The sequence below is a fragment of the Rhinolophus hipposideros genome, assembly GCF_964194185.1.
Source record: "Rhinolophus hipposideros genome assembly, chromosome: 18".
Taxonomy (NCBI): Eukaryota; Metazoa; Chordata; class Mammalia; order Chiroptera; family Rhinolophidae; genus Rhinolophus; species Rhinolophus hipposideros.
The window spans coordinates 37,364,708-37,392,171 of NC_138064.1; the positions used below are offsets into that span (position 1 = coordinate 37,364,708).

General features: G+C 34.5%; 2 protein-coding genes across 7 annotated transcripts in view; both read right to left on the reverse strand.

Moving 5' to 3' along the window:
- RUNDC3B (RUN domain containing 3B) overlaps nt 1-27,464 on the reverse strand; it is a 132,405-nt gene that overhangs the window by 17,564 nt on the left and 87,377 nt on the right. For all 6 annotated transcript variants that reach the window (XM_081079455.1, XM_081079453.1, XM_081079454.1 and 3 more), the window contains one exon: nt 21,334-21,491. In XM_081079455.1, the coding sequence (XP_080935581.1) occupies nt 21,334-21,491 (158 nt within the window). The remainder of the gene's footprint in view (nt 1-21,333; nt 21,492-27,464) is intronic.
- LOC308510232 (phosphatidylinositol-glycan biosynthesis class X protein-like) lies at nt 24,305-27,036 on the reverse strand (the record flags this gene model as incomplete). Its single annotated transcript, XM_081079371.1, has 2 exons — nt 24,305-25,030; nt 27,030-27,036. 2 exons carry the CDS (start codon nt 27,034-27,036, stop codon nt 24,327-24,329), a joined length of 711 nt encoding a protein of 236 aa, XP_080935497.1. The 3' UTR covers nt 24,305-24,326.

The following is a 27,464-nucleotide window of genomic DNA, read 5'->3' on the forward strand; positions in this document are numbered from 1 at the left end:
CAGTAAGAATGTATCTCATTAAGACAGTCTTTTCGGGTAGGTCCTACAATTTCATTTCACTGGAAAAGCAATTAAAATTTTTAAGTGAATTATTAAGATACTTTAACATCGCTTTTTATGAAAACAGTAAAGATTAGAAAAATTTTAAGAGCAACAGAAAAATCATGTAAAGCAGAAATGGGGATTACTGGCCTGAGATTCTATTATAATAAACTACTATTTTACTAGGTTCTCTTAGATTTTTCTCTTTCACATATTCCCTCTCTCTAGGGTCACTAGTGAATGTCACTAGAAAACTCAATTCCAATGTCATAACCGATTTATAGGAAATATTCAGAGCACAAGGCTAGAAAGACAAATGTGCATCTTTGAGGAAATGACATTGGTAGAATTCGGTTAACGATAACTAACTGAACCTCCAATTTAGAATATATTCTTTCTGGAAAGTAAAAAAGTTTACACCACATAAAATGGAAACAGGAACTGAAATTTCAAAAAAGATTTTACATACTCTGTCCATAGAGAATTTTTGCCTAATGACAAATTAAGAGATCTTTAGACCTCTGTGCTTAGAAATCCTAATGATATTGTTTTTTATGGGTATCTGCCTGGTCCTCTTTAACAGAAGAGATTTCAGTGTGTTGAATAAGCATAGTTTTCATCCATGCCACATCTATTTTCCATCTTTAGTGAAGAATGTGGAGACAGTAAGTCCTGGCACTTGACCTACCATTGTGAAAAAGGGAAGTTCCTTGAGAATTCTTGTATAAGGCCCTTTCTTTCACCATTCCAGTACACTAGACGACAGTCAAGTGAATTAAGATAGGTTAAAAACCCTATCCCTGAATTTTGAATCCTGACTAGTCTATCTCAAGTAATAGACAAAACCGTTTATTCATTCTAGCAGTGGAGTCTTGATCAAAATATACCAGCAGAGTGACATTCCTAAAGTTCCTACTTTTCAACCCTCTGAAGTAGCTCAGCCTACCTCTTTCCAGGCCAACTTTTCTAATCTTTCTATCCATTCCATGAGTTGTTATCAATCTAATAAATTCCCTTCACACTTAAGAGTTGGTTGTGGTTGCTTATATCAAAGAATCCTATTACTTACCTTAGAACAAACAAAATATACCTACTCAACTTCAAGACCTACTCAAAGGTAATCCAACTGATGTTAATATGAAGAATGAGGATATTTTTCTCATTTGGCCAAACTTAAAAATAGGGTCATTATTAAATTATTCAACAATCACTGTATGTCATAGTTCAAAAGCAGTGGCAATTAATGGTAAAAGGATGTGGTTTTTAGCATTTAACTTTAATTAAAATTCTAATCACTGCTAACATTACTAAACTAATCTAAAAACTGAATCATTCTTTATGAGTTAGATTTTACGTGTCACTTAAAATACAAGTCAATTTAACATTCTCTCTTTAAGGTAGTAATTCTACAGGAAGATACACTACAAGAAACTTGTTTAATTTACTAACAAAGTAGCAATAATATATTTATCACAGCTAATTTTAAGAACTTTCTGGTGGTACATACCTCTAAATTGCTACTGTGTTTCCCTGAAAATAAGACCTAGCCAGACAATCAGCTGTAATAAATATTTTGGAGCAAAAATTAATATAAGACCCAGTCTAATTTTACTATAAAACCCAGTCTTATATAATATATAAAATATAACATAACATAACAATATAATCCTGGATCTTATATTAATTTTGTTCCAAAAGACGTATTAGAACTGATTGTCCGACTAGGTCTTACTTTCGGGGAAACTGGGTAGATAGTCAGCCAATTTCTCTTCAGAGTCTCAATAAGAACTATTCAGGAATTTGGCCACAAAAAAGCCCATAATTCAATCTTTTATCTCCCCAGTTTTACTGAGATATAATTGACAATTTTAAATTGTATACATTGAGATTTCTGGTCAAGATGGTGGAGTAGGAAAATGCTGTGCTTACCTCTTCTCATGACCACATCAAAATTACAACTAAACTACAGAACAACCAGTATTGAGAATCACTTGAAGTCTAGCTGAACTGAAGCCCTACAACTAAGCATATACAGAAGAAGCTATCTTGAGACTAGTAGGAGGGGCTGAAATGTGGACCGGGCTGGTCCCACACCCATATGTGACCATTAAAAATTGGGAGGGATACCTTAGCTGGGGAGGTCCCCCCCAGAGACGTGAGGGGTCCCCAGCCCCATGCCAGGCTCCCCAGTTGAGGGTTCCAGTGCTGGGGAGAGAAGTCTCCATAACTTCTGGCTGAAAACCAGCAGAGACTGTGGCTGAGAGAGACAAGGGAGGCTGGAGTCCCAGATGTTCCTCTTAAAAATGCCCATGCATGGATTTACTTCTGATGGACTCACTCATTCGGAGCTCCAGTGCTGGGGCAGAAGCTCAAAAGGTGGCAGGGACATACGGGGAGAAACTGAATTGTCTCATTTCAGGGTGATGGTTGGAGGCACAGTTTTTTTCCAGAGGGAAGAGTTGGTGGAGTCACTGTTTCTTTATTGAGTCTTCCCCTGTCCCAGCCTGCAGACATGGGCTGCCACCATATCAGAGTCTCCATCAACCTGCCTAACACTATTCCTTCATCCCACCCTGCTAATTCCCTGAGTCCCTGCCCACTCTAACTTTTGGGCACACCCAAACTGCTTCCAGTGGCTTTTCCATACAAATGGCCTGTCTTGGGTCATGCACTGGACTTTCCTAAAATCTCTCAAAGGTTCACAAAACCCAAAGAAGCAGCATCTGGCATTGGCATGTCCTGTACCTCTATTTGAGCAGCCCTAAGCCTGGCACTAGCGAAGCCAGCCTCAGTTCATGGCTTGGCCTCTCAAGTCACCTTCAAGCCCAGTGCAGGTGGCAGCCATCTGTGGATTGCTTTGTGGCTCTTGCCAGGTGGCCCCAGGCAGGGCACAAGCTACAGCTGAACTTGTCCTGCTACAGTTTCCCTCCCAGGAGGTCCCAGGGCTGACACACCTGGTGACCAGATTTGGATCCAGTGACCTCCAAGGAGGACATACCCAAAGGGCAAACTAGGCAGGTACCAGAGTCCCGCTAGAGTGAACCTGGTAGAATCAGCCTTACACAACAGCTCCTCCATTGTAGACACAGCCAGTCCTCACAACCAATCAGCTTGAGGGTCAATTCCTCCCACTGATGTGCCAACAGCAACCAAGATTCAACTGCAACAGGAGGGCACACACAGCCCACATAGCTCAGGTAACCAGGGAGACTGTGCCACTGGGTCCCACAGGACATCTACTACATAAGGTCACTCTACAAAGACAAGCAGGCATAGCAGTCCTACCTAATATACAGAAACAAACATAGGGAGACAGCCAAATGGGAAGACAAAGAAACACATCCCAAATGAAGAAACAGAACAAAGCTCCAGAAAAAGAACTAAACAAAATGGAGACAAGCAATCTATAGACACAGAATTCAAAACACTGATTATAAGGATGCTCAATGATCTCAGGGAGAACTTTTGACAAAAAATAGGAAACATAAAAACTGAGACAGAAAATATAAAAAGAACCAGTCAAAAATAAAGAATACAGTAACTGAAAAGAAGAACACATTAGAGGGCATCAACAATACATTAGAGGAAACAGAGGATCAAATTAGTGACTTGGAAGATAAGGTAGCAGAACACACCCAATCAGAACAGCAAAAAAAAGAAAATGAAAAAAAAGAAAAGAATTTTAAAAATGAGGATTGTTTAAGGGGCCTTTGATCAAGTGTACCAACATTTACATCATAGGGGTACCAGAAAAAGAAAAGAGAGAGCAAGGAATTGAAATCCTATTTGAAGAAATAGTAATGGAAAACTTCCCTAACCTGATGAAGGAAATAGATAAGCCCAGGAAGCACAGAGTCCCAAACAAGATGAACCCAAAGAGGCCCACACCAAGACACATCATAATTAAAATTCCAAAGGTTAAAGACAAAGAGAGAATCTTAAAAGCAGCAAGAGAAAAGTAGTTAGTTACCTACAATGAAGCTCCCATAAGGTTGTCAGCTGATTCCTCAACAGAAACTTTGCAGGCCAGAAGGGACTGGCAGGAAATATTCAAAGTGTTGAAAAGAAAGGAGCTAAAACCAAGATTACCCTACCCAGCAAAGCTATCATTTAGAACTGAAGGACAGATAAAGAGCTTCCCAGACAAGAAAAAGTTAAACGAGTTCATCACCACCAAACCAGTATTACAATGTATCTTAGAGGGATTTCTTTAAGACACACAAAAAAAGATAAAAAGATGAGTAATAAAATTACAATAACTACATATCTATCAATAATTACTTTCAATGTAAATGCATTAAATGCTCCAATTAAAACTAAGGTGGCTAAATGGATAAGAAAATAAGACTCTTACATATGCTGCCTACAAAAGACTCACCTCAGATCAAGAGACACACACAGACTGAAAGCAAAGGGATGGGAAAAACAGATTTCATGAAAATGAAAATGAAAAAAGAAAAGCTGGGATACCAATACTTATGCCAGACAAACTAGACTTTAAAACAAGGGCTACAACAAGAAACAATGAAGGGCCCAGGAATCCCACTTCTATTTATCCAAAGAAACCCAAAACAGTACTTTGAGGGGACATGTGCATCCATCTAGACATTTCAGCACTGTTTACAATGGCCAAAACGTGGAGGTAGCCTGGTATCCATCAATGGATGAATGGATAAAGGGTAGGTTGTACATATATACAATGGAATATTGCTCAGCCACGGAAGGGAATGGTTTCTTGCCATCTGCAGTGGCATGGATGTACCTGGAGGGTATTAAGCTGAGTGGAGTATGTCAGATAGAGAAAGACAGATGCAATGTGATGTCGCTTATATGTGAAATCTAAAGAACAAAACAGAAACAAACTTATAGATACTGAAAACATTTTGATGGTTGCCAGATGGGAGGGACACTAAGGGTGAGTGAAAAAAGGGAAGGGATTAATAAGTACAAATTGATTTTAATATAGTAGTCATGGGCATGTAAAGTACAGCATAAGAAATATAGTCAATACTATTGTAATTACTATGTATGGTGTCAGATGGGTAGTAGACTTCTCAGGGTGATAGATGGGAGAGGAGTTGGAGAGCAGGGTGAAAAGGGTGAAGGCATTAAGAAGTAAAAACTGGTAGATACAAAATAGTCACGGGGATGTAAAGTACAGGGAATATAGGCAATAACATGATAAAAATTATGTACAGTGCCAGGCGGGTACTAGTCAGGGCATCACTTCTTAAATTATAAAAATGTCTAACCACTATGCTGTACACCTGAAATTAATACAGTTTTGAATGTCAACTGTAATTGAGAAATTAAAAAAGGGGGGGGAAGGTGAAGGAGAATAAGAGGTTCAAATTTCCAGGTATAAAACAAATAGGGCATGGGGATGTAATGTACAGTATAGGGAATAGAGTCAATAATATTGTGATAGCGTGGTAAAGTGTCAGGTGGTTGTTGGACTTATCGTGGTGATCACTTCTTTAGGTCTATAAACGTCGAAAACTATGGTGTATCCTGAAACAAATGTAATATTGTATGTTAGCTATATTTTAATAAAAATCTTAAAAATTAAAATTAAAAAATTGTATACATTTAAAGTGTACAATTTGATGATTTGATATACACATAAAATGTGAAATAATCACCGCACTCAAGTTAATTAACATATCCATCACCTCCCATAGTTAACTTTCTTTTTTCATAACAAGAACACGTAACATCCACCCCTTAGAAAATTTCAAGTATACAATACAGTATTAACTATAGTCACATTGTTGCACATTAGATCTCCAGAATTTATTCATCTTGCATAACTAAAACTTTGCACCCCCTGACTAATAACACGTCCCCATTTTCCCTTTTCCCCAGGCCCTTGTAACAACCATTCTACCCTCTGCTTCTACTCGTATATACATACCCTGTGTCTATATACCACATACAAACACAATGGACTATTATTCACCTTAAGAAAGAAGGAAATCCTGCCATTTGCGACATAGATAAACCTAGAAGACGTTATGCCAAGTGAAACAAACAAATACAGAAAGACAGTCTGTTGATCTCACATGTGGAATCTATAATAGTCAAACTCATATGTCGTGTGTGTGTGTGTGTGTGTGTGTGTGTGTGTGTGTTTGTCTGTGGTTATCACATTTTCTTTATTCATCCATTGATGGACATTAAAATTACTTCCATCTCTTGGCTAATGTGAATAATGCTGAGGATCTCTCTTCAAGATTCTGATTTTATTTCCTTTACATAAACACCCAGGAGAGAGACTGCTGGATTATAAGATAGTTCTATTTTTAACATTTTGAGAAACCTATATACTGTTTTCCAAAGTGGCTGTACTAATTTACATTTCCACCAACAGCACACAAGCGTCCCCTTTTTGCCATATCCTCACCAACATTTGTCATCTTTTATCTTTTGATAACAGACATCCTAACAGGTGTGAGATATTTCATTGTGATTGTGATTTGCATTTCTCTGATGATTAGTGAAGTTGAGCATCTTTTCACATTCCTGTTGGTTATTTGTATGTCTTCTTTGGAGAAACATCTATTCAAGTCCTTTGCCCATTTTTTTTAAATTGGGTTATTTTTGCTGTTGAATTGTGAGTTCCCTGTATATTTTGGATATTAACTCCTTATCAGATAGATGGGAAATATTTTCTCCCATTCTGTAGGTTGCCGTTTCATTCTGTTGCTCCTTTGCTGTGCAGCATTGTTTTGATACAATCCCATTTTTCAATTCTTGCTCTTGTTGCCTGTGTTTTGGTGTTACATCCAAAAAAAAAAAAAAATCACTGCTCAGAGCAATGTCAAGAAGCTATTTCCTTCTGTTTTCTTATAGTAGTTTTACAGTTTTAGGTCTTATGTGTTTATATCTGTCATCCACTTTTAGTTGATTTTTGTAAATGGTATGAGTTAAGGGTCTAATTTCATTCTTTTGTATGTGGATATTCAGTTTTCCCAACACTGTTTATTGAAAAGAATATCTTGTCCCAATGTTGCTCTTGGTACCCTTGTCAAAGATAAGTTGACTGTAGATGCATGGATTTATTTCTGGGCTCTCTATTCAGTTACAATGGTCTGTATGTGTTTTAATGCCAGTACCATGCTGCTTTGATTACTGTAAATTTTTAATATATTTTGAAATCAGGAAATGTGATGCCACAAGCTTTGTTCTTCTTTCTTAAAACTGCTTTGGCTATTCAGGGTCTTTTGTGGTTCCACATGAATTTTAGGATTATTTTTTCCATTCTTGTGAAAAACGCCATTGGGATTTTGACAGAGATTGTATTGAATCTGTGTATCACTTTGAGTAGTACGGACATTTTAACAATATTAGTTCTTCCAATTCATGAACACAGGATGCCTTTCCATTTATTTGTGTCTCCTTTAATTTCCTTCGTTAATGTATTTAAATTTTCAGTGTACAAATCTTTCACCTCTTTGGTTAAATTTATTCCCAAGTATTTTATTCTTGTTGCTATTGTGAATAGGATTTTTTAAATTTCCTTTTCAGATAGTTCGTTGTTTGTACGTAGAAACATGATTGGTTTTTGTATGCTGATTTTGTATCCTGCAACTTTGCTGAATTTGTTTATTAGTTCTAACAAGTTTTTGTTATTGTCATCTTTATTTGCTTTATGTATTTAGGTGATCTGATGTTGGGTGTTTGTATATTTATATTTGTTATATCTTCCTGTTGAAGTGACCCTTTTATCATTATATATATATATATGTCTATATATCTATATCTATATCTATATCTATATATATATATATATATTTATCATTATATAATGACCTCCAGAGACAGTTTTAGAGGTAAAGTCTATTTTGTCTGATGAGAGAAGAGACACCCTGTTTTCTTTTGGTTACCATTTGCATGAAGTATCTTTTTCTATCCCTTCCCTTTCAACCCATGTTTATCTTTAATCTGAAGTCAGTCTCTTGTTGACAGCATATCGATGGACCTTGTTTTTTTAAATACATTCAGTCACTCTATGCTTTTTGATTAGTGAGTTTAATCCATTTATATTTAAGGCAATTGCTGATGAGTGTAGACTTACTACTACCATTTTGTTCACTGTATTTTTTGTCCATTTTTGCAGTTGTTTTATCTTTCTCTCTTGCAGTCTTCCTTTGTTACTTGATGATTTTTTTTGGAATAATTTGTTTTGATTCTTTTCTCTTTATATTTTGTGTTTCTGTTATAGGTTTGTTATTTGTGGTTAGTTTGAGTCTTGAATAAAATATCCTTTAGGCATAAATTCCTATTTTAAGTTGACAACTTCAATTGCATATATAAAACACTATATGTAAAGTACTTTGAGAGTGCTTTATAATTTTTTCAGTATTTATTCCCAATTTTAAATTAAATCTTTAAATATAAATCTAAAATTTTAAATTAAATCTATAAAATATTTCACAAATAGCATTTTCATGAAAATTGAAAACATATTTATAACTAATATCAAGTAAATATATTAAGTGGGCAGTGAAATATACACTTAAAATATGTGAAGAAACAGCCACCTAAAAGTACCTGTAATTACATTTTTTCATGATAAACATCCTCAAAAGAGAGAGTCCAGAAAGTACAACCTAAATTCTCCTGTAATATTATAGTCTATCATTCCCAATAACTGACTTCTAAATCGTTTTAAGAATCTTTGCCTTGCTTATTGTAAAAAGTTCTTTTACTTGGCCAATAAAAATGTATCATTTAAAAGTAAAGTTTGTTTTTTTATGTTGAAATATATGTATTAATTTATCAATTGACTATTTGATTAGTTCTTTGACTATACCCATAATTGTCTCATAAGAGTACGTCTTTGATGAATATATGTAAATTCAAAATACTGTGGATTTATAAACATAAAACCTCTCTATGAAATATGGAGTCCAGCTCTCCTGTGAAATAGTTTGAAACAAACAGCATAGTTTTCAGTTAAGGTTCAAAGAGCCATTTTATTTTTCAAAGGAAAAATAGATCTTATTAAGTCCTCCTTGGCTCGACAGAAACATTCAATGAATATAATTTATTCTATGGAACCTAGCTAAATCCTGAAAAGTTCCTGTACCTTCTAAATATATAATTTGCACTATCTAAAAGAATGTAATTTGCCACCATCACTTTATTTTTCCAAGGTTTATAATGATTCTTCATCTGATTATTGTTAGTTTATCTTAACTAAGTATGGTACAATACAACATAACACAATAAGACTCTGGGTTAATCATAAACACCAAAGACTTCACTGTGAATCCTTTATGCCTTCTCAGGAGGAAATTTGTGTTTCTCAATGTTTTTAAAGAAAAAACAAATATAGTAAAAACGCAGTTACTGTCTCTTTTTAAAATAGCATTTCACATCCAAGTTATTAATTATTTGCTAAAATTCAGTTTGTGAGAATTTGTCACATGAATTGAGCCATCATTAGGGTACATTTATGTCCTCCTCTAATAATGTGGAGCATTTTACAGGCATTTTAATTCATAACAGAAGCTTATCTCAGTTTAAAATGTATAGTCTCAATAAAAGATATTTTAATGTTCCTATATATAAACTATCTGCTGCTAATTTTCGTTAATATTTTATTACACTGATCTTCCTCATATGATGTTTTCCACCTATGTTTCTGTATATGCTCTTCCCTTTGCTTAGATTAACCTTGCTTTCTTCCTCTCCTTTGGTCACCTAGAGAACTCCTGAAAAGCTCTATTCAAATACCAACTTTTAGTGATGCTTTCCCTAGATCACTACTCCTGTACAGTGTATACAGTGTATATACTTTTATTAACACACACACACACATACACTCATCCATCATTTAGATGTCAGTTGTTTAGTCGACTTTGATATTCTCAAGATTATCTTATTCACGTTTAAATTCTCAGTGTCTAGCGCAGTTTCTGGAACAAAGCAGGTATTCAGTAAGTATTGATGAATGCATTAGAATATATTATTTCAAAGGTTTATCTTTCTAAAATGAAAATCTGATCTGATATTGATAACCCCACAGAGCTCCTTAGCATGGAATATAAAATCCTTTCTCATCTGGACACACACACACACACACACACACACACCCCACTTGCTCTCCATGTTTGAGTAACAAGGAGCCACCATGCAGTTTCCTGTATTTGCTGAACTCTTTAATCTGTGTTTTTGCAATTAAATTGCTGTTAAGAGCATAATAAATATCAATTCACTTTGCTAAACATCAAAATAAACTTCTAGACTCATGGTTCTCTACCCTGACTATATATTCAAATAACTGAGGAGGTTTAAAAAATATTGATACCCAATCGTCATCTCAGATCAATGACATAAGAGTCTATGAGGTATCTATGTAATTTCACTAACAATTGTCACCCCAATAAATTTTTTTAAAAAGAGTCTATAAGGGTGGTGCCCAGGCAACAGTATTTTTTTAATGCTTCCTAGGTGAATCTAATAGTTTTTCTCTTGTGAAATTATAGCAAAACTACATCTCTCTGCCTGTTCTTTCTTGGTCTCTTTCAGTGGAGGTGCCTTCCTCCACTTAGTTTTTAAATGTTGGCGTTCCCAACGATTCCCTCCACTTCTATTCTCAAAGTTCTCGGATTCCCTGCAAATATTGAGTACGCTGTCTTCAAAAATGAGATCTACATTCTGTGGAGTCCTGAATATTACATTCATGATTTTAAAGGGAAGAGAAAAAGATAAGATTTCCAGAGTGTGGTCTCTTTCCTTCCTTTCAGGGATTAGACTCAAGTCTACTGTTACTAACAAGTTCTTTTAAAAGATCTAAAATTCTGTGCTCTATATTTTGATAGCAGTGCTTAGCCATTTTAAAGATATAATTTTGTTTTGTTTGTTTCTTTATCTTGTGTCTCCAAACTTAAGGGTTATCCTCTCCCCTTTACTTTGCTTCTTTCTCATTTACTTCAGAGTCTGTTCTAATGGTTTATGATGAAGTTATACTTTTGATAGATAGATAGATGTGAGAGAGAGAGAGAGAGAGAGAGAGAGAGAGAGAGAGAGAGAGAGATAATACAGATACTAAATTTAAGTGCCAGGGGATGGATATTATCTGTGATTCCAAGTATCCCTAAGCAACCCCAAAGGTCCGTAAGATGAAGCAATTTTTAATTTTGATATGGCAATATATTTGAAGCCCATGGCTATGAAGTAATTTTTGAGAGTGGGTCTAACAAAATGGTTCCTTTCCACTTACCACTTATTTTCTTTCTTTTTTTTCCTTCTCTTTTTCTTTTTCCAGCTGTCTTTCCCCGACCACTTATTTTCTGATGTGCTGACATTCTTAGGGTATATTGGAATGCTATTTGTGACATGGCACACTGATAAAATCTTAGGCTATAATCTTCATGAACGTGAAGTATTTAATATAATCATGACAACAGTAAACGCACACTTTTATGCTCATGGACCTAGTCAATGGCTAAGCAGAGTAACTAAAAGTAAAAGAAAGGGAAAACCACCGAACATAAGATGTTACATACACTCCACCCCCTCACTTTCCTAGGAATACAGGATGCCAGTTACCTACCTTCAACCTCTCTTGACTACTTTAGAAGAGGGACAGGACCATCACTCAGATGTTATTTGTTTACTGTCAGTCTCTGCTCTCCATCCAAAGTAAGCTCTGTGAGGGTACAGACTGTTTTATTTATTGCTGAGTAACCAGCACCTAGAACAGGGCCTGGCTTTTCACACATTCTCAATAAACATGCCAAGTGAATGAATCAATGTTAGAGAAGTTATAAAAGCAACCTAGTACCAAGAGGAGTAATGAGAATTTACTCTACTTTATTCATTTAAAAATTTCCAGAATCGGAAAATGATAATACAGCTTGTAAATACCCTAATTTCTTCATAATGTTAATATAAAAATGTTTTTTTGTGTTTTTGCTTCTTTATTAATTTTAGACATAACCATGGGATAAAGATTAACTTTATATCACTTTATAATTATTTCCCTTCAAATAAAACTTTTTGAAAGAAGAAGCCTAGCCAAAAATTATAAGTTTATTTACCTATGAAATATTCTTGCCCAAAAAGTTAAACCCAAATCTAACCAAGTCTCTTAGAACAGCAGTGGTTTTCAACCCTGGTTGCACTTTAGAACCCAACTTGACAGTATCTTTTGAAAAGAAACATTTATGGGGATTTAGAACTTCAAAAAAAACAAAAATAAAAAAAGGTCAAGTGCCTCATTTTTCCTCCAAATTTTAAAATCTAAAATAACCCTGGATCCTTAGAAAAGTGGCCCTCCAGATCTGCGGCATGAAATATATATAAGATAAGCCTTGGGATATCTTATGCCAGAAAGAAAGAAAATTATCAAAGACAAACGGGTCATGTCAGAAGGACACAGGAATTAAATAAAATTCATTAGTCAAAGATGGGACAATTTGAGAATCAAAAAGAAAAATAAAAGTGATGGAAATACACTGAATATAGGCATTTCTGCTATAATACAAAAACAAAATAGTGTTCTGCAGTAACACAGGGAAAATAACTCGCATAATGGGGAGAATAGGGTTAGGAGCTGACAACTTAAAACATATTCTATTTCCTAACTGGAACACTAAGAAAAACACTAACAATCCTAATAAAATTTCAAATCCAATTTAAAATATTTGTTAAATTCCTATTAAGAAATATAATAACTTTACAACAACAACTTTAACAACAACAAAGGAAAAGCCATTTGATGGAAGATAGTGTAAGGAAGGGCTGAGGCTGCTGAGACTGAGGTTTGCCATGAAGGCAGACGAAAATTCATGAGCACCTTCAAGTTATAGTTCAACTGAACCAGAGGACTGCACGGCAAAAAAAAAGATTACATGCAGTGAGAGGTCGCCATCTATTGGTGGCTTGCAGTATTTGCCTGTATTCGTGCATTTTGCATTCGACTGGTGTTATGTGCTGAGAAACAATTAACTTCCAAGAAAGATCAAGTATGAATCGAGGTGATTTTTTGTTGTTGTTATACTGATGTCATCACCTTATTTATGAATCTCGTATGAGTTAATTCACATTATAGAAGAGATTATATATAAAAAGTTTGTAAAATTCTCAAAAATAAAAAACAAAACAAAATCTTCATCTCTTTGGTAACAAACTAGAGCATTGGCATCGTATTCTGAAAATTAACAGTATCTTACATAACAACTGTAGTGGTGAATAGCCCTAACTGACGAGGGAAAGTCCTTCTTTATAAATGATTCTAGCCAATAGCATGGAAGGAGTAACAATTAAGAAATCACCATTTTACAAATCTTAATGAATCAGTTGCTCCAGGTAATGCTCATCCATGGTTCAAACCATTAGATGAAAGGTTAATGGGAAGTTTTACAAAGAAGAAATAAGGTTGTCACCACCTTAATTCACTGTTCAATCTTAAGATCACTAAAAGTGGAACAAGCAGTGTGCTTCCCAGTATGAAGTACACAGCACTGTAAAATATTCTTGTCACAAAAGTTAAATGCAAATCTAACCCAGCATCTTAGAGCAGTCGTTTTCAATGCTGATGGCACAGCAGAAACATATGGGAAGGTTTTTAAATACACACTTACCTGCGTCCCGATGTAGACCAATTAAATCAATATCTCTTACATAAGGTAAGGCTCAGTCCGGCATCCTCATTTTTCAAAAAATATTTTTAAAAAGCTCTCTAAGTGATTCTAAATATGCAACCAGGATTGAAAACCACTCTTCCAGATTCAAGAGGATATACTTAGATGATACACAGCACACAGCAGCGATTCTCAAACTGCAACGTGTCAATTAATCCCTTGAGGATCTTATTAAATATACAGATTCTGATTCACTAGGTCTGGAGAGGGGCCTGAGATTCTGCTCCCAGATGATGCTAAAGGATCCAGTCCACTCTGAGTAGAGAGGATACAGTTGTATAACAGAGATACAAGAAAAGTCACACATGTAATTTAGAATTCTTATAGCCACATTAAAAAGCAGGGGAAATTAATATTAATAATGTACTTATTTAACCCAATAAATTCCAAACATTATCATTTCAACATGTAGTCCATATAAAAAGTCATTAATGAGGTATTCTACATTCTTTATTTCACACTACCTGGTGTAGATTTCACACTTACAGCACATATCAAGTACTCAATAGCCATGTGTGGCTAATGGCTAATGTACTAGACAGCACAGGTATACAAGAACAAATTAAATGAACCACAAAGTACGAATACAAAAGGCTGGGCATTTTATAGGAAGTCTGTCAACACACAATGACAGGAAAGGTGAAAGTAGGAAACTGCTAAAAATTAAGAGGCTTAAGTGACACAACTTATGTAATATATGACTTTGAATCCTGATTTGAAAAAAATCTGTTACAAAAAAGATTTTTTTTAAAGAATTGGTAAAACTTGGTATGAATGAGCATTAGATGATAAAAAGAATTGTTCTTGATTTTATCAGGTGTGATTATGAAATTTAGTGACAAAGTGTCCATTTTTTTAGAGATGTGCAATGAAGTTTGTAGGAATCAACGTGATTTGCATCAAAAGAGTGCAGCAAAAGAAAAAAGAATGAAAAATAAAAGAGATAAAGCAAATGGACAAACTCTTGGTAACTAACTGCTCAATCTGAGTGATGGGTAATCAGGGGTTTATTGTACAATTCTTTCTTTTGTGTACAGTTAAATATTTCCTAATAAAAAATTAAAATATGGGGGCCAGCCCAGTGGCTCAGGCAGTTGGACCTCTATGCCCCTAACTCCAAAGGCTGCCGATTCGATTCCCACATGGGCCAGTGGGCTCTCAACCACAAGGTTGCCGTTCGACTCCCACAATGGATGGTGGGCTGCGTCCCCTGCAACTAACAAAGGCAACTGGACCTGGAACTGAGCTGCGCCCTCCACAACTAAGATTGAAAGGACAACAACTTGACTTGGAAAAAGTCCTGGAAGAACACATTGTTCCCCAATAAAGTCCTGTTCCCTTTCCCCCACATAAAAAAAAAATTAAAATATAATAATTGCTTCAGAACCTAAATGCTAATTTTAATTTTCTAAATGTCAACTAAATGCTAAAAATGGAAATAATGAACAAAATAATATTTATATATTAATATTGTTATTTATAAATTGTAATTTAAGGAGGCTTTCTACTTTCAAGTAGTCAATGTAAAATATTTACTAAATAAGGATGCCCAAAGTAGTCTTTTTTTCTATTCTAATGAGTCACTTGTTCTCAATGAAATATTGTATTGTTAGTCCCAACTGTTGCTAGCCCCCGACCCACGTATAAGGACATCTGCTCTGTAGGAGACTCTGCCAGCAGTTTTAATCAAACACCGTGAGTAAAGGCAATGAAACAACATCCATATCAAATCAGTACCCGTTCCTGTTGTAATTTCTAATTTCCCACAATCACCAAGAAAGTACAACAGACGTGGTTTTACTTAACTATCTGGTACCTGGCCTTTTCTTCTTCTGGGTGCATTTTCTTGATTTTTCTGTTCTTCTATGCACAATAGAGTAACATATACTAATATGCTTAAAATTTAATATTTTAATAACTGCTACCTGCCAAAAATATACATATGACCAGAAACTGTCGTAATTTGTCCATTATTAATGGGGCCATAGTGACATTATTGCACTCTCTTGTCAGGATCCATACCACTCATCCTAAACCTTCTGACACGAGATGCCACAGCATCACTGACTTCTGGTTTGAGGCTGGTAGGATCACATCATCACTGCTTCCCACGAGCTACACCAACTGGGCTGCTGAACTGCACAATGGCCTCCTTTTGGCAGTGATGATTTTTCACTTCTACTATTTAAAGTCTTCAGTTCCTTTACTAGGGAACCCTGTATAACATGTTACTATCCCGAGAAGCTTTCAAATCACGAATGGAAAAATTTTACCAGCTAACCAGAAAAAATTCCTTATCACACATTTCATTGCTCTATCATGACAAAGGTATCCAGCTTTTGCACACTGTTCTGAGGCTGTCTATTCTACACGTTTGCAATGAGTGTTTTACAAAGAATCATTTGTACAGCAGATCATCTATCTAAAGGTCTAATATTGTGGATGAGGACAAAGCTTCCCTCCCATATATGGCCCTCTTTAAATAACAGTGTGATTAATTAGGTAAATCTTCACTAGCTTATGAGCCCTTTGTAAAAAGAAACTATGCCTCATTCTTATCTGTACTTTCTGTTATTCTCAAGCACAAAAGTATACATTTAAATAAATGTTTACTAAATTAAAAATTAAAAATTAAGTTTTTCCACATTTATTAGCATAAATGTGACAATAAGTTTTTTAAAGGCCATGAACAGAATGTATTTCATAAACTTATGAGAACCTCTCCATGTATTGATTCAAAGTATATTGATTTCAAACTATACCACAGATTTCAATAAACTATGAGAGTAAAAAAAACTATAATAATGCCATATATCCCAATGAAATAACAATATTTCTAATCATAATTTTTGGAGATGTAAAATTATTCAATACTTTACAACTCCACCAACCATAAACTTAATCACTCAAATGTACCTTTGTCAATGCCTTGTAAAATACTCCAAATTAGTATTGCATCAGTTATCAATGAGAAAAAAAATTACAGTTAAAAGTGGCACCCATTAAGTACTAAGTAACCATATATGTCTCCCTCACATCTGTAGCATACAAAAATCTATACTATGATTATAAATATGAATCCAATAGCCTTTTAGGAACTAGATCTCAAAAGTGAATTTCCTGATACTCAGGAATAATACAATCAAGTTCAAACTCATTGTTTGATCTATAGTTTTGGGGCATGATAAAGTAAAACATTTTAAATTCACTATCTTTCTGAATGAACTTACTAAAGGGATTAAGGTTTCTATAAGCCAAAACATTGGAATAATTTTTGAATCCCTTCTTTGTTCTAGCTATAGTACACATTATACTATTTAATACTCATAATAATCCACAAGATGAATATCATCTCCATTTTATCACTAAAAAACAGACTCCAACACATTAATTTAAGTTTGCGCTCACAATAGGCAAGTATAGAGCCAGTATCTGAACACAGTCTTGATTTTTAAGAAAGCTTTACGATGCTTCTGCATTCCATCACAGTAACTTGTACTCTGTTACCAAAACTACAAAATGTTCATATTTTATGAGTAGTCAGAGGTATAATTAAAGCACACTTTAACAGTAATTCAAAAACACATCCAACTATTGAATAATACATAGAAAAAAAGAAGTGACAAATGATTTAAGTCACTCAATAAAAGATAATCAACGTAAGGTAGAAGCAAATACTACATGCTTCATCATCTATTTAATACTCCTCTTTTGACCTCTCTCATCATACATTATAAATTTAATCTTCTCAAGTCTTTTATCTTTTTAGGATCTAACAAAGGAATTTCAGTGCCTAGCTTTGATGGAGGCCTTCCTAACTGTTGGTTACAAAAACATCTCAGCAACATTAAGAAGGAAAAAAGTGTCCACTCTCTCCCTAGAGCTGCAAAGATGCCCAGAGTATTCCTCACCTTAAAAATTCTGATAACATAGTGAATTGTGAACATTCTGAAAGGAATGTCTCTTATTCTTCTGTTCAGCATTCTTATAACAGGTTTTATGCAAAGGAATCTTGTAAGACATCAATTTTCACTTACCTAGAGTGTAAATTGGGAAAGTAAATCTTTAACCTCTAAATGAAAGAAAATAGTCTAATTCTGACTGTTGGCCTTAATTTTTTATTTATTGCTCTGGTAATATTGTTTTAGCTAAAATCTCCTTTAAGGTATTAAAAATAACTGTAAGGTTTCTTTGCAAAATCAAGAGGATCAATGACATTTTTCTATCATAGAAGTATGATAAAACTGTAACTTGTAGATTCTTTTTGCAAACTAAAAAGTTTGAGTCTTTGTTCCTTTAAATTTAATTGAAGGTAAAATAAATGTGATACATTCAAATTTAATTCTTCAAATGAAAATATCTATTAAATAAAACTGATTTCATAATTATTTTTAATTTCAAACATTTCAGACAGACTACCAAGATTATTTGCAAAAGAAATATTATTTCCTTGACATACAAATGGCCAACAGATATATGAAAAGATGCTCAACTTCTCTAGCTATATATAAGGGAATTGCAAATCAAAACCACAAGGAGATACCATCTTACACCTGTTAGAATAGTTACTATTAAAAAGACAAGAAATAACAAGTGTTGGAGAAGATGTGGAGAAAAAGAAACCCTCATGCACGCACTACTGGTGGGAATGTAAATTGGTACAGCAACTATGGAAAACAGTATGGAGGTTCCTCAAAAAAATTAAGAATAGAATTGCCATACGTATCACCCAGCAATCTCTTTTCTGGGTATCTATCAAAAAAATCTGAAAACATGTATCTGTAAAGATACCTGTTCACTGCACCATTATTCATAGTGGCCAATACATGGAAACTACCAAAGCGTCTTTCGATAGATGACTGGATAAAGATGTGGTACATATACAACCATTAGAAAAGATGAAATACTGCCATCTGTGACAACAAGAATGGATTTTGAGAGTATCATGCTGACAAGAACTATATGATTTCCCTCATATGGGGGATATAAACAGAAAGCAACAAACAAGCAACGAAAACAAACTCACAGACACAGACAACAGTATGAAGGTAAGGGGAAGCAGGATAAGGAGAAGGTAAGAAAGCAAAGGGGGGTCAAATATATGGTAACAGAGGGAGAACAGATTTTGGGTGGTGAGCACACAAAGCAATATACAAATGATGTATCATTGAAATGTACTCTTGAAACTTATATAATGTTATTAACCAATAACACTCCAATAAATTTAAAACAATTAAAATTATCTTCTGAATCTTTTAACTACAAAGAAATAACCAGAAATCTCTACTGTTTGGCTCTTGGTATTTCTCACCCTGCTTACAGAAACAGGCGGGCTATGGAAACTGTTCATCTGCCCCTCGAGTGATACCCCACAGGACAAACACTTTTTAAAATACTTGAAAACATATAGGAAACCATATATGAATATAATTCCTTCCTTCAAGATACAAACTCCCAGAAAACATTACATTTTTATGTTCCTTAAAACTTTGTTACTTAAAAAAATCATATTTTATACTTACTTAATCTCCTCGCAAATTACAAGTTAATTACAAAAGGAACGATAGTAACTATACAGAAGAAAAAAATACCTTAACCGAATGATAAAAATTAATATCACTACTAAAAGGCCAAGAGACTTCACAGACCTCTGGATGTGATAACCTGAGGACACATCACTTATGCTGTTTTCTAGCCACAAATAGATAAGTCTCATTATAGTCACAAGGAAAAACAAATTAAAACTGAAGGACACTCTATAAAATTACTAACCTGTATTCTTCAGAAACATCAACTTCATGTAAAACAAATATTGAAAAACTATTCTAAGTTAAAAAAGACAAGAGACTGACAACCAAATGCAAAACACGATCCTGGACTGCATCCTTATCAGAAAAACAAAAGTTGCAACAAGAGACATTATCTGGACAACTGATGAAAATGAAATATGAGTCACAGATAAGATGAAAGTATAGTATTGATTTACATTTCTTAAATTGAAAGCTGAATTATAGTTATACAAGAAAATGTCTTGGTTCTTAATAAAGACACACTGAAGTATTAAATGGTAAAGAGATATGATGTATGCAACCTCACAGTGGGTTCAAGAAATAACATGCACGTATTATACATACAGGGAGAGGGAGAGAATTATGATAAATGTGGCAAAATGTTGAAAATTGGTGAATCTAGGAAAGAGCGTATAGAAATTAATTTGTGTCATATTTGCAACTTTTCTGAAAGTTGAAATTGCTTTAAAAAATTAAAAGCCACCCTTTAAGATTAAATGTTAATTTGAAAAGATTTTCACCATAAACAATTAATAAAATCAAGTTTGACAAAATGGTATGAGTAGTGCAAGTACTTTGAATCAAGACAAGTTAAGGCGTTTAAACCAGAATGTAAATCAACACACAGCTTTCTTCATCCAAAGTTTGCTATGGAAAAAGGTTATTAACTATACTAAACTGTGCTTAGTGATATTCTGGCACAACCTGGTAACAGTTTAAGCACCGGCACTGCACTTTGAGCAGTACTGGTCTTATATACCATCTTTCTGCAATCAGTCAATTAATCAGTCAGTCAATTAATAACTAACTTTCCTACAGTGGTACCTCGGTTTTTGAACGTAATCCATTCCGAAGACCGTTCGAGTTCTGAAACGTTCGAAAACAGCCGCCAGCTAAGGCTCAGGTTCTTGCACTCAGCGGAAGCTGCGTGACATGTTCGACTTCTGAGGCATGTTCGAAAACCGAAGTATTTACTTCTGGGTTTACAGCGTTCAAAAACCGAAATGTTCCCTAACGGAGACATTCAAAAACTGAGGTACTACTGTAAATACTTTAAAAATTATCCATATGCATTTGAAAGAATATACACCAAGTTATAGCAGTTAACTCCTGCTAGCACAACTGAAGATGGTTCTTGTTTTCTTCCTATATTTTGTGATGTTTCTACAATGAACATGGATTACTTTTATAATAATAAAAACAAAACTAATCTTTTAAAAAATAGCATATGATCTCACTTATATGCGGAATCTAAAGAAAAGAATATGTGAATGAACTAATCAGAAACAGTTTTGGGGACACAAAGAAAAAACCGAGAGTTGTTAGATGGGCGGGGCGGGGGGGATAAGGGGAAAGGCAAAGGGATTAGGAAGCAGCTGGTAACCACAAGATGGCCTCAGGGTTTTTTGAACATTAATTTGGGGAACGTAATCAATAATGTTGTAAAGATTTTGTTGTGTATCCGATGGACATGTGTCCTATTTGGGAGACCACCTCAGGGATACTGTGGATGCCTGATCATGGCATTGTACACCAGAAGCTAAACATTAATGAATGCCAACTATAATTTTATATATATAATGTGATGGCTCGGTGTGAGGTCGGAGGGATAGTGGATGGGGGAAGGGAGGTTCACAGTGTGAGGGATATAAATGATGAACGTTTAAGTATTACCTTGTCTTGTACACCTGAAACTAATAAATTAAAATAAAATAAAATAAAATAGTAAGTGAAAAAGAACTTAGTAGCAAGCAATCAGATATTTTGGAATTTGACTCCTATGCCAAAACATGACGCTTTCTTGTATTCACATACTGCCAGAATTTTTCCAAAAGAATCTCACTTACAACTGATCTTGAAGCTCCACAATAATATATTCTAATTGTTCCTTTTCCAATTTATGGGCTAGATCAGAGTCTTCAATCCTTTGTAGCAGTATTTTATTCTGGGAGACAGATTCAGATAGCTGGTTCTCTCGAAGTCGTAAGAGTTCTTCAAGATAACCCTGGAAATAAAGATCACCAAGATATAGCAACTACAAATTTCAGATATATATATATATATCTTGAAGATAAATGCTGAGTAGCTTAAATGTTATTCTTACCTATATTGTACTAAAACGATTTCAAAGTATTACTGATGAAACAGTAAAAAAAAAATTGTTTTAATTGAATACAAAAATTCCGCATATGTTCTTCATTATTTATAGCTCTTCTCTCAAGTTCAAGACATGTTTGTAATTTAAGGTAAAACTTATAATTTCTAAACTCCGCAACAGTGATAAAATACCTTATGTGATTATATGTGAAATATATATTTATGTGTGAAATCATATTTATAGTTTCAAAATACAAACCTAATTACAGAATGACCAATTGAAAAGCTGCCTCCATGTGATTATTTTTTCAAAAGCAGATATTAACATTTTAGTGTTAGCAAATTAGTAGAAAGCACTATAGTTTTGGTTATGCCTGCAGATTTAGGGATTGCCTAGTGTCACATTCCAGTTCTAGTTATCAGCTATGTGTCCTTGGGTAAGTTATTTAATCTCTCTGTGTGGTAGTTTCATCATTTAATAAAGTGAGAACAGTAATTGTGCCTAAGTGGGAAGAATAAATGAATCGATACAGGTAAACTGCTTAGAATACTACCTGGTACCCTGTATGCAATGTATAATTCCTAGCTATTATTATTAGCAAACACCGACTACATATGAGATCTCTAGAACTGGTGGTCCGTTTATCTTTTTACTCATTTAGTTTCTTTTTCCTCTTGATCTGCTTTCTGGGAGATTTCATTAAATTTATCCCCTAAACCCTTATACTGAATTTTTGAATTCAGGAAAACTTATTTTTAATTTCCAAAAGCTCTATGTGGTTTTGATTGTTCCCTTCTCATGGCATCCTATTTTTGCATTGCAATGTGCTTTAAAATTCCTCCCAGGATATTGGAATCATTTTCTCTTAAAGTATTCATCTATTCCCTTATGTTATACAATTCATATGTCAGTAACAAACTGTTTTAACTATTTTAGCTTTATGATACATGTTAATAGAAGCTAGTACTATTCTCCAGTCATTTAGCTTCTTTTTCGGATTCTTTCCTAACAATGCTCAAATATTTGTTTTTTCCATAATAAAATCTCAAAAATTAAAAATAATTTTTTTACAACTGAAGTATTTTATATATGCATACACAACTTAATATAAAAATATATATGAATACTTAGAAACATTAGTAATTAAACAATACTTATATACCCATATGCTCACCACCTAAATTAACTACCAATACTTTCAAGCCCCTATAATGCTCTTCCTTGGTTTTACCCTTCTGCCTCCTTCACAAAGATAACAATACTCTGAGATTTGTGTTTATCACCCCTCCTTCTTTCTAGCTTTACTACAAATGTATATTATCTTAAACAATTGTTTAGTTTAGCTAGGTTTTGTATATCTTCTTTTGAAAACTGCTTTTTCATCTACAATGAGTCTAGTTATAGTTTGTTTACTTTTTAAAATATTTTTTCATTTTTCAATTACAGTTGACATAAAAAAAATTATTACAGTAAAAGACACATTGCCATTAATCCCCTTCAAAATACTCCCCCCCTTTGCTTCGAACACACTTATCCCATTGTTCTTGCTACTCTCTGAAGCAGTTCTGGAAGTCCTCTTTCGTGAGTGTCTTTACTTCATCCTCCATCATGACAATGCTCTATGTCACACATTGATTCTGGTATATGGCAATTTCTGTCAAACAAAAACATTACAGGAGGCTGCCAGTTGGCTAAGTTGGTTAGAGCGCAGTGCTCATAACACTCAGGTCGCCTGTTCAATTCCCACGTGGGCTAGTGAGCTGAGCCCTCCACAACTAGATTGAAAACAACGACTTGACTTGGAGCTGATGGGTCCTGGAAAAACACACTGTTCCCCAATATTCCCCAATAAAAAAAAACTGGAAAAAACACACATTATGGTGTATCCCCGTGCACCTTATTCAATGGATGTGGCACCGTGCGACTCCTGGCTCTTCCCCAAAGTCAAAATGATTCAGGACATCAAGGCAGCCTGAATGACACAGCGCAACTAATGACATTCACAAAAGAGGACTTCCAGAACTGCTTCAGAAAGTGGCAAGAATGATGGGATAAGTGTGTTCAGAGAGAAGGGGAGTATTTTGAGGGGAAGTAATGGCAATAGTCTTTTACTGTCATAATTTTTTTTATTTAAACATTCACTGTATCTTTTGATCACACCTTGTACAATATTTTATCAGTTTCAGGTGTACAACATAGTGATTAGACATTTATATAACTTACAAAGTGATTACCCTGATAAATTTAGTACCATGTTTCCCCGAAAATAAGACCTAGCCAGACCATCAGCTCTAATGGGTCTTTTGGAGCAAAAATTAATGTAAGACCCAGTATTATATTATATTATATTATTAGTATATTATATTATACCAGGTCTTATATAAGACCTGGTCCTATTTTAATATAAGACCGGATCTTATACTAATTTTTGCTCCAAAAGATTCATTAGAACTCATGGTCCAGTTAGGTCTTATTTTCGGGGAAACACAGTATCTATCTGATACCATACATGGCCATTACAATATCATTTATTATATTCCCCATCCTATACCCCATATCCCCATGACTATTTTGTAACTACCAATTTGTACTTCTTAATCTCTTCCCCACTTTTTCACCCATCCCCTTAATCCTCATCCCATCTGGCAACCATCAAAATATACCCTGTATCTATGAGTTTGCTTCTGTTTTATTTGGTTTTTTTTTATTTGGTTTATGGGAAGCATTTAATTGCATTAAAACTTATAGGGAGAAATGACCATATTTGAAAACAGCCACAAGGATCAAAGTAGCACACAGGATGGTAATGAGCAGAGTCACAGAACATACTAAAGGGGTATGTATAGTCAGTCCCACTGGAACCTGCAGAGTCACATTCCTATATACTGATTTATATTTCATATTGTTCCATTTGCAAATATCCTTATTCTTCAAAGCACAAGGAGCTGCCACTTCTGACTGGGCCCAGCATTTCAAAATTGGAAACTCTTGTTCACAATACATCAATAAATCAGGGTTATGGAGCACAATAAAAGTTTCTCCATCTTTACTATGTGGCCAATGATAGCGGTAGTGCACAGGCAAAACAGCTTGGAAACAATCAGTGCACTGTGCATCTTCTCTGGCATAAATGAGAACTTCAGATTCCTTGGACAAATAGCTGGGAGCTTCTATATTATAATTTTCTGAAACCATCACTGCCTCTGTTATGTTTCTCTCTTGTAATGAAGCCAACTCATATGGATCCACAAAAAGTCCTGACAGGATGTAATGTTTAATTAAGAGTCGGCAGGTCTGTAACTCCTCAATGCTTTCTCCAAGTTTCACTTTTATTACAAGGTCTCTGTGAAAACCATCTTTTAGAACTTCTTGCTTCAAAATAATTTCAGAACAAATGGCCCTTATGCCTTGTACGATTATTGTCTGTTTGATGCAGTCTGTCTTTCCTTAAAGTGAAGGACCATGTGTCGCTTGGATTTGTTCCTCCATTTCCTACTACCAGGTCCAGACTCTGTTTTATTTGTTTACTTATCCTATTCTCTAAGTAAAGTCACATGGCATTGTCTTTCTCTGTCTGACTTACTCCACTCAGCACGATACCCTCAAGGTCCATCAATATTGTTGCAGATGGCAAGATTTCATTCTTTTTTATGGCTGAATAATATTCCATTGTATATATGTACCACTTCTTCTTTATCCAATCATCCCTAGGTGGACACCCAGCTAGCTTCCATATCTTGGCTATTGTAATTAACACTGCATAAACATACAGATGCACACTAAGTAGCGTTTTGGGTTTCTTCAGATTAATACTCAGAAGTGGGATTACTGGGTCCTTCTTTGTCTCCTGTTATATAGCCTTTGTTTTGTGACCTAGTATGCTCCATAAAAACTAGATACTGTCCTTTGTGTGTGTGAAAAGAATGTATATTCTGTTAGCACTTAACATATTTTAGATCAAGCTTACTAATTGTGTTGTTCAAGTTCACTACATCCTTACTAATTTTTTACCTGTAAATTATTTTGAAATACGTTAAAATTTTCTACTATAATTGTGTATTTAACAATTTCTTCTGGAATTCTTTTAATTTCTTCTTCACATTTTTCACAGCTACATTTTTAAATGCTCTTAAGTTCAGCACTGATATACATTCCTCATGAACTGTTTTTTTAAAAGACAATATTTTTCTTTAGGCGTAATGTTTTTGCCTTAATGTCTACAAGTATGTTGAATAATATTAATATAGAATTTGTTTGGTTAATGTTTGCTTACTGTATCTTTATCCTCCTAGTTTCAACTGTTCATGTCATTATATTTTATGTACGTCTCTAACAGACAACATGTAATTAAAATTTATGATTTTTAAAAAAGTAAATTTAAGAGTTTGCCTTAACTGTCAAGTGTACACCATTTATTTTTATGTGATGTTGATTCTTTTGGTTATATTGAAATTTATTTCTACCACTTTATTTGGTGTTCTTTTAAAAATTTTTTTTTCAATTACAGTTGACATTCAATATTATATTAGTTTCAGGTGTATAGCACAGTGGTTAGACATTTATATAATTTACGAAGTGATATCCCCTTAAGTTTAGTACTTATCTAACACCATACATAGTCATTACAATATTATTGACTATATCCCTATGCTGTACTTTACATCCCCATGACTATTTTGTAACTGCCAATTTGTACTTCTTCATTCCTTCACCCTTTTCACACAGTCCCTCCAACCCCCTCCAATCTGGCAACCATCAGTTTGTTCTCTGTATCTATCAGTCTGTCTCTGATTTGTTTGTTCGTTTATTTTGATTTTTAGAATCCACATATAAGTGAGATCATATGGTATTTATCTTTCTCTGTCTGACTTATTTCACTTAGCATAATACCCTCTAGGTCCACCCTATTTGGTGTTCTCTTTATACCATCTTTTTTTTTTTTTACTTGCTACTTTCTATTGTAGTAATCAAATTTTCCTTATTTCTCTTCTCACTATTAGTTTGGAAGTTAAATATTCTACTTTGAATTGCAACTTTGGAAATAGGTATGCACATTAAAAAATGTGCCTATACTCTTTCACTATAATACAAAGACTGCAAATGACGTTAGGATCAATCATCGACATTTACCTTTCTTAATACTGTTAGTTAAAGCTTTAGTTCACTCTTCTTCCCGGGAGTGGGTGGGGGGGACACTACAGTCAGCTTGTTCAGCTCTCGAGAGCTGATTGTTAAATTTCAGAAATTTTGTAATACAGTTGTTAAATACACTATTATTAAAAATTGTATAGATATAATTAAGTAAATTATACTAAAACAAGGAAATAACTACTCAAAACTCATCACCATGTATTTTACCATATTTTGCTAATATTATCTCTCTTCTTAACACCATTTAAATCTATTGTATCTGTCTGGTAGAAACACGACATAATGGTGTGCTACTGTGCATCTCTTCTCAATTCTGCATTCAGTGACATGATACTGGTAGTTTAAGTTGGCCCTAATGGGAGCATTTACCTCAGAGAGTCAGCATATGCTACAAATTAGGCTCTTGTATTTCTTCTGAGAAAGCCAATTGTTCAATGTATTTCAGCACACCAATGCCACCCCATTTTGACCATTAATATAATTGTTATTGTTTCATGTAGTCAAGGTTTATTTACCAATTTCTGTGCTTACTCTGCCAGTTTGCACTCACTCCTGCCTTCTAGGTTCAGTTTCCATCTTGAATGATAGTGGGCCTAGATTTGCTGCTGCCCTGTTGGTATTGAAACACAAGCACCTAGGTTAAGGGAATGGCGCCTCACCCCCACTCCAAGGGGCTGCAGTGGCTTTAACTCATGACCTATTCCTCTTCTGTTTCTGTCTTTCTGTGTT